At 27.3% G+C, this 15,162-nt stretch overlaps 1 protein-coding gene across 1 annotated transcript; it reads left to right on the forward strand.

Moving 5' to 3' along the window:
- The first annotated feature begins 2,315 nt into the window (after positions 1 to 2,315).
- Positions 2,316 to 6,229, forward strand: LOC137812147 (nucleobase-ascorbate transporter 2-like). Its single transcript, XM_068614059.1, has 13 exons — positions 2,316 to 2,707; positions 2,822 to 2,919; positions 3,210 to 3,386; positions 3,783 to 3,883; positions 4,004 to 4,079; positions 4,196 to 4,255; positions 4,388 to 4,572; positions 4,701 to 4,797; positions 5,049 to 5,194; positions 5,278 to 5,369; positions 5,448 to 5,525; positions 5,613 to 5,773; positions 5,854 to 6,229. Exons 1-13 carry the CDS (start codon positions 2,617 to 2,619, stop codon positions 6,064 to 6,066), a joined length of 1,575 nt encoding a protein of 524 aa, XP_068470160.1. The 5' UTR covers positions 2,316 to 2,616; the 3' UTR covers positions 6,067 to 6,229.
- Positions 6,230 to 15,162: the final 8,933 nt, after the last annotated feature.

The raw sequence follows: 15,162 nt of genomic DNA on the forward strand, positions 1-15,162 counted from the left end.
AGAGATAAAAGTATTGAATCCGTAGGGGGATAAGAGTAGAATTCTAATTTTGTGAGATTGAGTATTTTGTGTTGAGATTGAAGCTTCAAGCAAGCTTGTGCTAGCTTATTTTATTCTCCCAAACACTTGGATTTTATGATAAATATAATGAAAAATTGATATTGTAGTTAATCTTGCTTGAGTTAGTTTTGATGTTTTAATGGTTTTAAGTTAGTTTTCACTTGTTAATCTTGACTAGTTATAAAATGACTTGTAAAAATGATATGAATCTCCATTAAAATATTTAGATATGATTTAATTTATTAAAAAGTGTTTTAATAGGTTATAACATTTTAGTTTATTAAATTTTTGTTTTAATAAACTAAAATCACTTAAGCAACTTAAGGAGTTAAGTTGACATTGTTTTAGCTAATTAAAATACAATTTTAATAGATTAAAACCACACAAAAAATTACTTTTAAGTTATTTTAACTTACTATAAAATGTTGTTTCAGTTGGCAAAAATTTCATAAGACTTCATATAACTATTTTTAACTTATTAAAAATTATTTTAATTGACTAAAATTATCTTTGCAAAAATGATTTGGATTATGTCTTTTTTCTATTGAACCTTCCAATCCACTTATATCTATAAAAGGTTTTGAAATTTTTCTACTAAAAGTTTTAATGTTTATCTAACATATTATTCAACCATTCTTCTAGTGTGTCTATATTTTTTAATATGTTGGTGTCACTGTATTCAAAATAGTGTTTGTTATTAAAAAAACACAATAGATTAACGAAGAAAAATGTTTACAAACAATCTTTAATTTTAAGTAATGTGAACTTGTTCGTACACCAAAACAAAAATATGTATTAATGTTCATTATTTTAGTCTTAAAACCTATCTTAATCTTATTGAGATTTTGAAAAAAAATCTTGTTAATCATCTATTTTAATTTTCAGGAAACTAACTTCTTAACCCATAACTTCCTTAAACCATGTAGGAAAAATGTGAAAGAAAAATAATATTAATTTTTACTTATTTATCTGTCTCAATGTTTTTTTTTTCCAACAAAACACATTTAGTATATATACTTTATTTCTCATATTTTTTTTTTATTTACCAACTTATTTCTATCTTATTTATTTCTCTTCTCACCATCAAACAAAACATAAATTCTGCCTTTAAAAAAAACATAAATACTCTTGTCTGTGAAATTCGTTATCATTCAAAATGCAAGAAAGTGGCAACATTTGAAGTTAAGCAATCATAAAATCAAAATAACCCACAACATATAATAAATTAAGATTCAAAATTGTATTGAAATAAAATTCATATGTCTAACTGTCTCTTGGTCTCCCTTTAAAAAATACTAAGAGAAATTTGATGTAAATAAAAAAATCGCAAGTAACAGCTCACCTTTTTTTTATATGTGCATGTGAATATATACGTTTTAGTCCAAACAAAACTGATTCCTTAAGTTAAAAAAGTGTCATTTTATTACCAAATTGATTCACATTTAAATTGAAGAAATTATTTAGTGGACCTGATAAATCCCACCTATTTTTATTATAATCCCGACCATTTTTTGAGTAACATATAGTTAAATTTTCAAATCTAAAATATTTAATATTCAATTATGTATCATATAAAAATTTGCAAAAACCATATATAATGATGATTTGGGATCACAATGATTTCTTGCAAAGTTGAGAAGAAAAGTTTTAATTTTAATAAGGTAATGATATATCGAAAATTCTATTTTTTTTATACAATCATATTATAATCTTTAATACTATTATTTTAATAATTTTTATATTATTTAATTATAAATTTATTTTTTATATTATTTAATTATAAATTTATTTTTTATTATATATATTTATGTCTAAATAAATCACATCAAAAGTTAATAGTCGTCAAATATCATTTCTCTTTTCAATATAAATAGAGAAGAGTTGTTCTTATGGTTGCAACATCCTAAGATAGGACATTAAATATGTGTTCATTTAAAAATACATTAAACATAATTGAAATTTATAGTTTAAATATTAATTAAATTTATTTAACATGTGTACGTTAAAACTTTAACCTTTATTCTAGCCTCGTAGGAAACTCAGATTAACATTTGCCATTGTTATCTTTCTGACTGAGATATTTAGCATCAGGTTACATCCAAAAAAATAATTAGTTGTAAAGTTTAATGGAAACGGTGAAGCAACGGTAACATTTGAGTTCAGTTTTTTGGAAGTTCCTTAAGGGGTACTATAGGAATATTGAAAAGTTAACGGAACCCTTTGATATATATAATGTAAATAAACCAAAAGCAGACATAGAAAGATAACAACTGCTAACAAAGTTGAAGAAGAAAAGGCCTTCGTGCTCAGTGCTACTGAACTTTTTTCTTTTTTCATCTCTTACTTCCATGACTTGTTGTGTGCTTCTTAACATCATACATTGACTCTATCAGTTTCATTCCTGAATCAATTAGTTTCCTTACTTTCACCACTTTCTATCAAGGAGGATCAAAGTGTGTGTTTTTGTCCTCTTGGAGTTGTTTCTATTTCTTCTTGTGTGCTTCAAAAGCAGTAGGATTTGGAATCAAGAAAAGAGTTAGAAAGTGGGTAGTGATCATGGCAGCTATAAAGCCTGAGGAGATAAGCCACCCTCCAATGGACCAACTTCAAGGCTTAGAGTATTGTATAGATTCAAACCCATCTTGGGGTATGCAAAACCAGCTTCAATCTTTTCTCAAACTGCATTGTTACTGTTTTTATTTCATACTTAGTAGTTACTCTTCACTGTGAGTGATATATATGTGTGTTGAACTGTTTACAGCTGAGACAATAGCTTTGGGTTTCCAGCATTACATTTTGGCCTTAGGAACTGCAGTGATGATCCCTTCGTTTCTGGTGCCTGTGATGGGTGGAAGTGATGTAAGCAGTTTCTATGTTCAACTGTTCAAGTCCTTTTAACAGCTAGAGTTTGTTTTGTTGTTTTGATTGATAGATAGATACTGGTGAAATTATTTTGATGTGTTATTTGCAAATCTACAACAAGGAATAGTTTTGAAGTTTTGATTGATTGGTTTTGTTTTATGTATTTGATTTTGTTATGCAATAAAATGAAGTGGGTGGATCCCACATAAATGAAGTTAGGTTGCCCTGAAATGAATTTGGCAATATAGAGAGAGAATTGACATCCATATATTGACTTGTTGGTGCAGGATGATAAAGTGAGGGTGGTACAGACCCTCCTTTTTGTTGAAGGAATTAATACTCTATTGCAGACACTCTTTGGAACAAGATTACCAACAGTGGTAGGAGGATCATATGCATTCATGGTCCCCGTCATATCTATAATTCGTGATCCCTCTTTTGCAATGATAGAGGACCCACATTTGGTCAGTGCATTTCTGTAACCTCTCTTTCATGTTTTGTCCTTAATTCAATTGTTAAGTTGAAGTTCATATTACCTATGAAGGATTTAAGAATATCAAAGTTTAAGCTTATTCAATATTACCTAGTTAGAAAAAGATCTTTGCAGAGTAGCCAGCTATATAGACTTTAGTACACCATCACAATATAGACTTTAGTACACCATCACAATATTTACTGTTAAGCTTATGAGAGGATGTGGGCTCCGCACGTGGTGATGAAATTTGTCTTCTTTACTAGCCATTTATTGCAGGAAAAATTAACGAAATTTAGAATAATAATTATGTGCAGGATAAAGCAAAAAATGGTCTTAAATTTGTCATCTCCATTGCTTAAACTAATGCCCTTCCATTCATCTCCAGAGATTTCTTAGCACAATGAGAGCAGTTCAAGGAGCTTTAATAGTAGCTTCAAGCATACAAATAATTTTGGGATTTAGCCAAATATGGGCTATTTGTTCCAGGTAAATTTTTAATGTAATTTACATTTTAAAAGTCAAATATGGGCTATTAGTATAAAACTTTAATACCGCATTGAATAGTCGATATATCTTATAATAAATGCCCTTTTACTTTATGTTCAGATTTTTCAGCCCACTTGGAATGGTTCCAGTAATTGCCTTAGTTGGTTTTGGATTATTTGACAGAGGCTTCCTTGTGGTATGACACTAAACCACATGTTGCTAGTACTATTTTTTCAGGATATCTTAATTGTAAAATTTAATAGTATTTTTCTTGGCTCATATGGTTTAACATATTGCTCTGTCCTCTCACAGGTAGGGACTTGCGTTGAAATTGGAATTCCCATGCTAATCCTATTTATAGCCTTCTCTCAGGTAAAAAATAGACTTACTAAAGTTATCTCTCACAAGTAAAACACTGCAGGTTTAAAGATAGAGTATTGGATATGTAAAGTGTCCAAAACCCCCTGGTAACTAACCACTCATAGCTGTGTTGTGTGTGTGCAGTACTTGAAAAATTTTCAGATAAGACAAATACCTATACTGGAGAGATTTGCTCTACTCATTTGCACAACAGTCATATGGGCATATGCACATCTATTAACAGCAAGTGGAGCATACAAACACCGCCCAGACTTAACCCAACATAGTTGCAGGACAGACAGGGCCAACCTCATTTCTTCTGCTCCATGGTTGGTAGTACTACCAAGAGAATCTGTGTTCAACATCTGCAAACACATACTTTTACTGTTGGAAATTAATCATGTTCACGAATGCAGCAAACAATATGTTTTATTGACTCTAGAACGTGTTGTGGCAGGATAAAGATTCCATACCCTCTTGAGTGGGGTGCTCCTACATTTGATGCTGGTCATGCTTTTGGAATGATGGCTGCTGTGTTAGTCTCATTAGTTGAGGTATTGCGGCCACGTGCAAAGAAATGAAGTCTTATTTACGTTGACAATTTATCAAATAAAAGCAAATAGAGTTTAATTTCTACGTACTTACATTATCAACAAATAAAAAATCATGCTATGCAGGACTTTTAACAGAATAGTTATTATATAAATCATTTGTTGCAAGAGACAGTGATATAAAATTGTTTCATACTATAGGTGTATGAACATGCACTATTTACTCAAAAAAATGAGTTTTTTTGTTTTTTCAGTCAACTGGGGCATACAAAGCTGCATCACGTCTAGCAAGTGCCACACCACCTCCTGCTCACGTGCTGAGTCGTGGTATTGGTTGGCAGGGAATTGGAATCTTGTTGAATGGCCTTTTTGGAACACTCACTGGTTCTACAGTTTCTGTGTAAGTGCTATTCTTCATGAAGTGAATCGTGCTTTTCTTTCACATTTATGGGGCACGAATTGATGGTTGTAGGACTATGACAGAGAGAATGTGGGGCTTCTAGGAAGCAATCGCATTGGCAGTAGAAGGGTCATTCAAGTTTCAGCTGGCTTTATGATATTCTTCTCAATGTTAGGTGAGTGGAACAACACAAATGTGTAAATTAATTTCATTATTTGACTTAAAATTCATATTTTGCTTCTTTATTATTCAGGAAAATTTGGAGCTCTATTTGCATCAATACCATTCCCCATGTTTGCTGCTGTGTACTGTGTTTTGTTTGGTATTGTGGGTGAGTGTACCACCAACCCTTTATAATTTTACTATCTGACTCATTCCTCGGCCTTGTTAATGAGAATTGCTAATTTTGTTTGTACAGCATCTGTGGGGCTATCATTTTTGCAATTCACTAACATGAACTCAATGAGGAACCTCTTTATCTGTGGTGTTTCCCTCTTCTTAGGTTTGTCCATTCCTGAGTATTTCAGAGAATACACGATCAGGGCCTTTCATGGCCCTGCTCATACCAATGCCGGATGGGTGAGTTCATTGTTTTATCTCCCTGGTATGGTTAATAATGATTTCCTTTGGTTATTAAGTTGAATCCTTTGGTTTTGCAGTTCAATGATTTCCTTAATACTATATTTTTTTCTTCCCCAACGGTTGCATTGATTGTTGCTGTGTTTTTGGACAACACTCTTGAGTACAAGGATAGTGCCAAAGATAGGGGCATGCCATGGTGGGCTAAGTTTAGAACATTTAAAGGAGATAGCCGAAATGAAGAGTTCTACACTCTCCCTTTCAACCTCAACCGTTTCTTCCCTCCATCCTAAAGACTCAACTGGAAAAAGCATCATTTCCAAATACAAATCTTCATGTATGTATCTATGTATTTTCTGAAAGCAGAAGTGGTTCATTTATTTTTAGTATTAGTTGAATTGGGTTAGTTAAGTTCATTTTTTCATATAATACAAGACAAATTTATTTGTTCGTTCATTCTTTAACATATTTCTCATTTTTTTAATTTCAATTTTTATCGGTAATTATTATCCCTGGGAAAATATGTGACATTATGAAATAGTTTAGTTTCTTAATTTCATCAAATCATACATTAACAATCGTTTAGTTTCTTAGTTTCTTTTTTTTTATTCATACTGAATAATTATCAGAAGATTTATGACAGGTCACACATTGCTTAATGGTCAAACTAGATTTTTTTTAATTAAATAAATTCATTAACAATCGTTTAAAGTTTTATTTTAAGGACAAATCAATTATGTTTAGTGTAAAGTTTTTTTTCTGACTAAAAATTATGCACTTCACATACCTAAGCATATCTCATCATCATTATTTACAGATAAAATCAAAATGTGTATTAAATGAGTTTTACAAAAATTGCTAGAAAGAAAGAGAGAATGTGAACTGGTAGAAAAGTTGAGGGGGAGAGGGGTGTGGTAATAACATCTGGTCTACGTTGGGTGTGTTTAGTTGTCTACTATTTTGTACCGCATGGAGATAACCCTAAAAGCGTTTATGTAATGTCTTTTCAATTATTTTTTACTTTTTTCTTTTGTGCTCTTCTCATGTTGCCAAGGTCTTCAAGTGTTTTAATTTTGTTCACCAAAAACATTCAATTCATTTTTTTTTTATATAAAAACACTCAATGTTAGACATTATTATGAAACTTGATATCTCAGTTAGGCTGAGACCTTGTAACAACAATCATTTTTGTTCACATAAAAAAAATATTATTAAAAGAAAAGAAAATACAAGAAAATATGAGGACTAAATCAAAGCACATATATTAACAAAAAGTACATAGATAATCTATACCTATTAATAAAAAAACTTTAAGGAAAGACTAAATGGAAACCTATTATACCAATGAAAACTCTCTATGAATAAAGTCTAAGTTAACAAGTTTATTGGTACATGCATTCCCTTCACGAAAAATGTGAGAAATCCTAAACCTGATTTTTTTACTGTAGTTAAGACAAATGTTTCACCTATTACAAAGCATCCAAGGAAACAATTGAAAAAAAAAATAGAAATAAGTTAACGGTATTTTATTAATTTAAATTAGAGATGGGTATGGAGACAAATTGAATATGTTTCATGTCATGATATTATCTATATCCATACTTTTATTTAATTAATGCAAGAATTCTTCATCAAAATCAGGGTAAGTTGGGATAATACTCGTAAGAATGAATTTATTTCTCATGTGTCTACAAAAATGAAAAGAATGAGATATTTTAAATTTTGTAGACTTAATACAAGAATATATATATCACATAAATGAGCATTAACCGTGTACATTAAGTGTGAAATAAATCTCAAAACTAGATATACACTATAATTTTAAACAAGACAACTGGCTTTTTATCATAATGTTATATTTATTTTACTTTTGAAAGATAAAAGCATTTTTGTTGAATAAATTATAATTATAATTTTATTGTCTCTCTTCATGTTTTGTGACAATTATTTCTAGCAATCAAAGAAGTTAATTAGAATTTCGAAAAATAGAAAATACGCAATTAGAGGTGAACAAAAGCAGTTGTTGAAAGGTATAGAAGAAGCAATAATTTCGGCTTCTTTAGACAAACCAACCAAACGCTCCCGTGAGGTCACACGCGTTTGCACACAAATATAAATAGCATAACCATCTCTTCACTCTTTCATCACAAAATAAAAACAAAACCTCATACAATCTCTAACATTTCTTTCTTCATTCTCTTTTTCTATAAATTTTTCATAGCCATGGCATCTCAATCATTCTCCATCAAGTCCTTCCTCGTTTCTCTCCTTATGACACTTTTCTTCGTTGTCCTTGTCGCTGCTAAACATTCATCTAAAGATTCATCCAAACATTCATCTAAACATTCGGTGCCGACACCGGCACCGGGACCTAATGCCGAAGAAACTGGATTTTCATATTGACATTTTTTTTTTGAATCTTGGTCACAAATAGCAACATCTCAACGTTGCTTTAGATGATAATTCTCACATTGCATTAAGTTTTGTGGCATTTTTATTTGTATACACAATCAGTGTGTGTTTGTTTTCACTTGGAGAATTACTACCATGGGTTATAAGTTCATTCTTTGTTATGCATTTGTTATTATTTGGCAATTTTGTACATGACAATGTGTTTCATTAATTATATTTTTTTTGCTCTTAAATTTTTTTCTCATAAAAAATTATTAATATTATTTAAAAATATAATAACTATTGAATTGTTAGTAAAATATATTAAAAATAAAAATAATAGTTATAATATTTTTACAAGATTATAAAAACATTCAAATTTAAAATAACATAAAATAGCTAAAATATGTAATAGAAAAAATATTAAAAAATTACAAAAAAAAAGGATCATATATCAAAGTTATTGAAGTATAATATCCAAATAGTAAAATAACTATTATAAATAAAATACAAGTTAAAATAAGTTATATAATATAAAAGTATCTAAATATAATATTGCTAATGATAATAATTTTTTTTTTATATCTTACATAATTTTCAATGTTTTATTGTTAGGGACTGAAAAAAAAAATATGCAAAAAAGTACAAATTAATAAAGTTTTATGTTTTATGAGTGAGAGAAAAATAAAATAAAACATTTCTTAAATGGAAAATAATAGAAAAAAACATATTATGTTTTAATTTTAAAATTTAAAAAAAAAATTAAGGTTATAAAACTAAAAGATCGAAATCAAAATTGAATTATAAAATATTATTTAATCAAAATAGAACTAAACTAAATAATAGGTTTTTATATTTGATTTGGATTCTAAATCAAACTGATTCGTGTTCTCCTATAAGAGAGCGTGTGAAATAGAAAATTCGATTACAAAATTTTCAATAAATCATTTTAAATTTTTAAAAAAATTATTCATCTTTTACTTTTTAACTTGACATATTATTAACTTAGTTTATATAAATACTATTGAAAACATTCTGTTGCGTCTATGTATTCTCATATTTTATTTTATTATTTATATATATTTATTATTAATATTAAAAATTGAATAATAGAGGTTATAGGTATATTATGTATATAATAAGATTTATTAAAACTAAATTCATCAATTAAATATACAAATGAGAAAGAATATTTAAATAATTTTAGTGTCACTAATTTTACATCTGAACAAATACAAATATATGATTGCATCATCTTCAAGTAATCATCTTTTTTCTTTACGTAAGAGAGTCAATGGGAATGTATCAATAAATAAACACTCTGGTTTCCATCTTAATGATTAAGGAAATAATAATTATCAAATTATACGCAATTATTGTATGCAATATTGTACGATGTACCAAATTATATGTAATTAATTTAATAATTTTAGAATATTATAATGAGTGAATCTGCCTAATTAGATTGTACTTTGGAAAGAGAAAGTCTCCCTGCACTATTATATATTTCTTATACATTAAGTGATGTAAATCCACAAGAATAAAACATCTTCTTTCTTCTTACATACAATTTTCTTATATTCATATTTGTATTTCCTCCTCTGGGTCTTGTTTACCTTTGAATTAATGACTTTTACACCTACATATAGAAGAAGCCTGAGAACAAAACTAGAACATTTAAATAAGCTTAATAAAACATTTATCTCTTTGTAGTTTAAATACTTAAAATAATCACAAAAAAGAAGTAGTGAATGGTTAATGTTTATAAAACAACCATTTTAGTGCTTTTGATAGTCTTTAATAAAGAAACAAGATTTAGGGGGAAAATAGTGAAGAAATAAGAAACACACACCATCTCGATATCTGAAACGCCATGTGGATATCTAAAATGCAATGTGGCTATCAGAAACGCAGAAAACGAAACGTGGTTAGATTTACACTTGTAGTGTATTATGAAAAAGAAATTGAGAAACTTACTCATTTAAGAGTGGAGGAAACACATTGAGTGGGGGAATTGGAGAAGAAAGAGGGTTGGAAGAATAGTCACCCGTCTTAATTCAAACAAGGGACCAAACTTCAGGCGCTTGATGATGACGACAATGGTAAACCAATACAAAAACTATATACAAAATCCTATATACAAATACACAATGCATGTAAAGAAGATGGAACAATTGGAACAAGAAAAATAGAAAAAAAATTAGGATGAGAGTACGTGTCTACAAACAAAGAGAAAGAAAGAGAAAAGTAAAAAGTGAGAATAGAAGGTGTGATTCCAAAAGAAAAGACGCGAAGGAAGGGAGTGAGGTTTCAGATATATTAATATTAATATTGTAACTCATACAATTAAGAAAGAAATGAGAAGGTTTTTCCAAAAAGGAAAGTTGAAAGTTTTGTATAGAGAGGGAACTAGAAAGTTTTCGATAAAGAGGGAAGTGAAAAGTTTTTTTATAGGGAAGAAAGTGGGAAGTTGTTAAGAAAGCTATGTTTGATTTTCCGATTATAGAATTAAAAAAATAAGATTGAATAAAAAAAAAAAAAACTAACAAGAATGCTCATGATAACAATAAAATGACAAAAAAACCTCTTAATAAAAAAATAAAATAAAATGTGTATAAGGATAAAGTGAAAAAAAAATAAATGTGTACACAAAAAACAACCGGGAGAATCCTCTGTATATATAGGTATAAATAAGTAGTAAAATAAAAAAAGAATTTTTTTTTTATATTACCTAATAAACTAAAATTTTAACGATTGAATATTCAAAAACAATTGTCATACATTTTCATATGAAAAAAAAATAACAAATAATTTTTTTAAAAAAGAAACAAAAATGATCAAATGTATACTTTATAAACCCTAAATACTTTCTAAACAATATAATTCGATAAAGTATTTTTCTTGAAATTTCACACAAAGAAAAAAAATATGAAATTAATGTTATGAAGAGATAAAATACCTTGAAAATCATAGTTAAAACATTAAATGAATTTGACAAATGAGAGAGATAATAAAAATTTATGTAACAAAAGAAAGATTTAAAAAATGAAATGAAACAATTGACAAAAAAAACAATGGAAATAAGTTAACGGTATTTTATTAATTTAAATTAGAGATGGGTATGTAGACAAATTGAATATGTTTCATGTCATGATACTATCTATATTCATACTTTTATTTAATTAATGCAAGAATTCTTCATCAAAATCAGGGTAAGTTGGGATAATACTCGTAACAATGAATTTATTTCTCATGTGTCTAAAAAAATGAAATGAAAAGAATGAGACATTTTAAGTTTTGTAGGCTTAATACAAGAATATATATATATATATATATATATATATATATATATATATATATCACATAAGGGAGCATTAACCGTGTAGATTAAGTGTGAAATAAATTTCAAAATCAGATATACACTATAATTTTAAACAAGACAACTTGCTTCTTATCATAATTTTATATTTATTTTATTTTTGAAAGATAAAAGTATTTTTGTTGGATAAATTATAATTTTATTGTCTCTCTTCATGTTTTGTGACAATTATTTCTAACAATCAAATAAGTTAATTAAAATTTAGAAAAATAGAAATACGCAATTAGAGGTGAACAAAAGCAGTTGTTGAAAGGAAAAGTTTGAAAAGTAAAGAAGAAGCAATAATTTCGGCTTCTTTAGACAAACCAACCAAACGCTCCTGTGAGGTCACATGCGTTTGCACATAAATATAAATAGCATGACCATCTCTTCACTCTCTCATCACAAAATAAAAACAAAACCTCACACAATCTCTAACATTTCTTTCTTCATTCTCTTTTTCTCTAAATTTTTCATAGCCATGGCATCTCAATCATTCTCCATCAAGTCCTTCCTCATTTCTCTCCTTATGACACTTTTCTTTGTTGTCCTTGTCGCTGCTAAACATTCATCTAAAGATTCATCCAAACATTCATCTAAACATTCAGTGTCGGCACCAGCACCGGGACCTGATGCCGAAGAAACTGGATTTTCATATTGACATTTTTTGTCTGAATCTTGGTAACAAATAGCAACATCTCAACGTTGCTTTAGGTGATAATTCTCACATTGCATTAAGTTTTGTGACATTTTTATTTGTATAAACAATCAGTGTTTGTTTGTTTTCACTTGGAGAATTACTACCATAAGTTATAAGTACATTCTTTTGAGAATTACTACCATGGGTTATAATCTGTTATGCATTTGTTATTATTTGACAATTTTGTACATCACAATGGGTTTCATTAGATATATTTTTTTTGCTCTTAAATTTTGTTCTCATAAAAAATTATGAATATTATTTAAAAATATAATAACTACTGAATTATTAGTAAAATATAATAAAAATAAAAATAATAGTTATAATATTTTTACAATATTTTAAAAACATTGAAAATTTAAAATAACATAAAATAGCTAAAATATGTAATAGAAAAAAATATAAAAAATTACAAAAAAACGATCATATATCAAAGTTATTGAATTATAATATCCAAATAGTAAAATAACTATTATAAATAATATAAAAGTTAAAATAAGTTATATAATATAAAAGTATCTAAATATAATATGGCTAATGATAATAATAATAATAATATTATTTTTATTTATATGTTACATAATTTTCAATGTTTTATTGCTAGGGACTGAAAATAAAAATATGCACAACAAGTAAAATTTAATAAAGTTTTATGTTTTATGAGTGAAAGAAAAAAAAATAAAACATTTCTTATATGGAAAATAATAGAAAAGAAAAACATATTATGTTTTAATTTTTTTTTAAATAAGGTTATAAAATTAAAAGATCGAAATCAAAATTGAATTATAAAATATTATTTAATCAAAATAAAACTAAAATAAATAATCGGTTTTTATATTTGATTCGGATTCTAAATCAAATTGATTTGTGTTCTCTTATAAGAGAGTGTGTGTGAAATAAAAAATCCAATTAATATTTTTTAATAAATTATTTTAAATCTAAAAAACAGGTATTCATCTTTTACTTTTTAACTTGACATATTACTAACTTAGTTTATATAAATACTAGTGGAAACACAGACTCTGTTGCATTTATGTATCTGCATATTTTATTTTATTATTTATATATATTTATTTTAATATTAAAAATTGAATAAAAGAGGTTATATGTATATTATGTATTTAATAATATTTATTAAAACTAAATTCATCAATTAAATATACAAATGAGAAAGAATATTTTAATAGTTTTGTGTCACTAATTTTACATCTGAACAAATACAAATATATGATTGCATCATCCTCGATTAACCATTTTTTTCCTTTACATAAGAGAGTCAATGAGAATGAATCAATAAATAAACACTATTTTTTCCATCTTCATCTTTGTGCTTCCTCCTTTGGGTTTTGTTTACCTCTGGATTAATGACTTCTACACCTTCGTATCAAACAAGCCTAAGAACAAAACAAGAACATGTAAATAAGCTTAATAAAACATTTATCTCTTTTTAGTTTTAAAACCTTAAAAATGATCTTTGAAGACAAAAAAGAAGTAGTGAATCATTAATGTTTATAAAACAATCATTTTAGTGTTTTGGATAAAAAAAACAACATTTGAGTCCTTAATAAAGAAAAAAGATTTAGGGGAAAAATCGTGAAGAAATAAGCAACATACGCCATATGGATATCTGAAACGCCATGTAGATATCTAAAATGCAATGTGGCTATCAGAAACGCAGAAAACGAAACGTGGTTAGATTTACACTTGTAGTGTTTTATGAAAAATAAATTGAGAAACTTACTCATTTAAGAGTGGAGGAAACATATTGAGTGGGGGAATTTGAGAAGAAAGAGCGTTGGAAGAAGAGTCACCCATCTTAATTCAAACAAGAGATCAAACCTCATGCGCTTGATGATGACGACAACTGTAAACCAATACAAAAAATATGTAGAAATACACAATGCATGTAAAGAAGATGGAACAATTGGAACAAAATAAAAAAAAAATTAAAAAAATTGAGGATGAAAGTACGTGTCTAAAAAAAAGAGAAAGAGAAAAGTAAAAATAGAAGGTATCTTTCCAAAAGAAAAGACGTGAAAGAAAGGAGTGAGGCTTCTGATAAATTAATATTAATATTGTAAGTGATACAATTAAGAAAGAAATGAGAAGTTTTTGACAGAGAGGAAAGTTGAAAGTTTGTTATAGTGAGGGAAGTGGAAAGTTTTTGATAAAGAGGAAAGTGTAAAGTTTTTTATAGGACGGAAAGTGGGAAGTTGTTAACAAAGCTACGTTTTGTTTTCTGATTATAGAATTAAAAAAATAAGATTGAATAAATAAAAACTAACAAGAATGTTCAAGATAATAATAAAATGACAAACAACCTCTTATTATATAGATAAAGTGGAAAAAATAAATGTGTACACCAACAAGAGCAAACGAGAAGAATCCTCTTTATATATAAGTATAGACAAGTAGTGAAATAAAAAAAGATATTTTTTTTTATATTACCTAATAAACTAAAATTTTAACGATTGAATATTAAAAAACAATTGTCATACATTTTCATATGAAAAAAATAACAAATAATTTTTTTTAAAAAGAAAAAAAATGATCAAATGTATACTTTATAAACCCTAAACCCTAAATACTTTATAAACAATATAATTCTATAAAGTGTTTTTCTTGAAATGCCACATAAAGAAAAAATGATGAAAATAAGGTTATGAAGAGATAAAATACCTTGAAAATTATAGTCAAAATATTAAATTTGACAAATGAGAGAGATAATAAAAATTTATGCAACAAAATTTTAAAAATGAAATGAAACAATTGACAAAAAAAAAACAATGGAAATAAGTTAACATTATTTTATTAATTTAAATTATAGATGGGTATGGAGATAAATTGAATATGTTTCATGTCATGATATTATCTATATCCATACTTTTATTTAATTAATGCAAGAATTCTTCATCAAAATCAGGATAAGTTGGGATAATA

The sequence above is a fragment of the Phaseolus vulgaris genome, chromosome 2 (genome assembly GCF_000499845.2).
Source record: "Phaseolus vulgaris cultivar G19833 chromosome 2, P. vulgaris v2.0, whole genome shotgun sequence".
NCBI classification, from domain to species: Eukaryota; Viridiplantae; Streptophyta; class Magnoliopsida; order Fabales; family Fabaceae; genus Phaseolus; species Phaseolus vulgaris.

Coding starts and splice junctions, on each gene's coding strand:
- LOC137812147 (XM_068614059.1), top strand. CDS start 2,617: ATGGCAGCTATAAAGCCTGAGGAGATAAGCCACCCTCCAATGGACCAA. Junction 3,884..4,003: donor ATATGGGCTATTTGTTCCAG/GTAAATTTTTAA, acceptor CTTTATGTTCAG/ATTTTTCAGCCCACTTGGAA. Junction 4,080..4,195: donor TTGACAGAGGCTTCCTTGTG/GTATGACACTAA, acceptor GTCCTCTCACAG/GTAGGGACTTGCGTTGAAAT.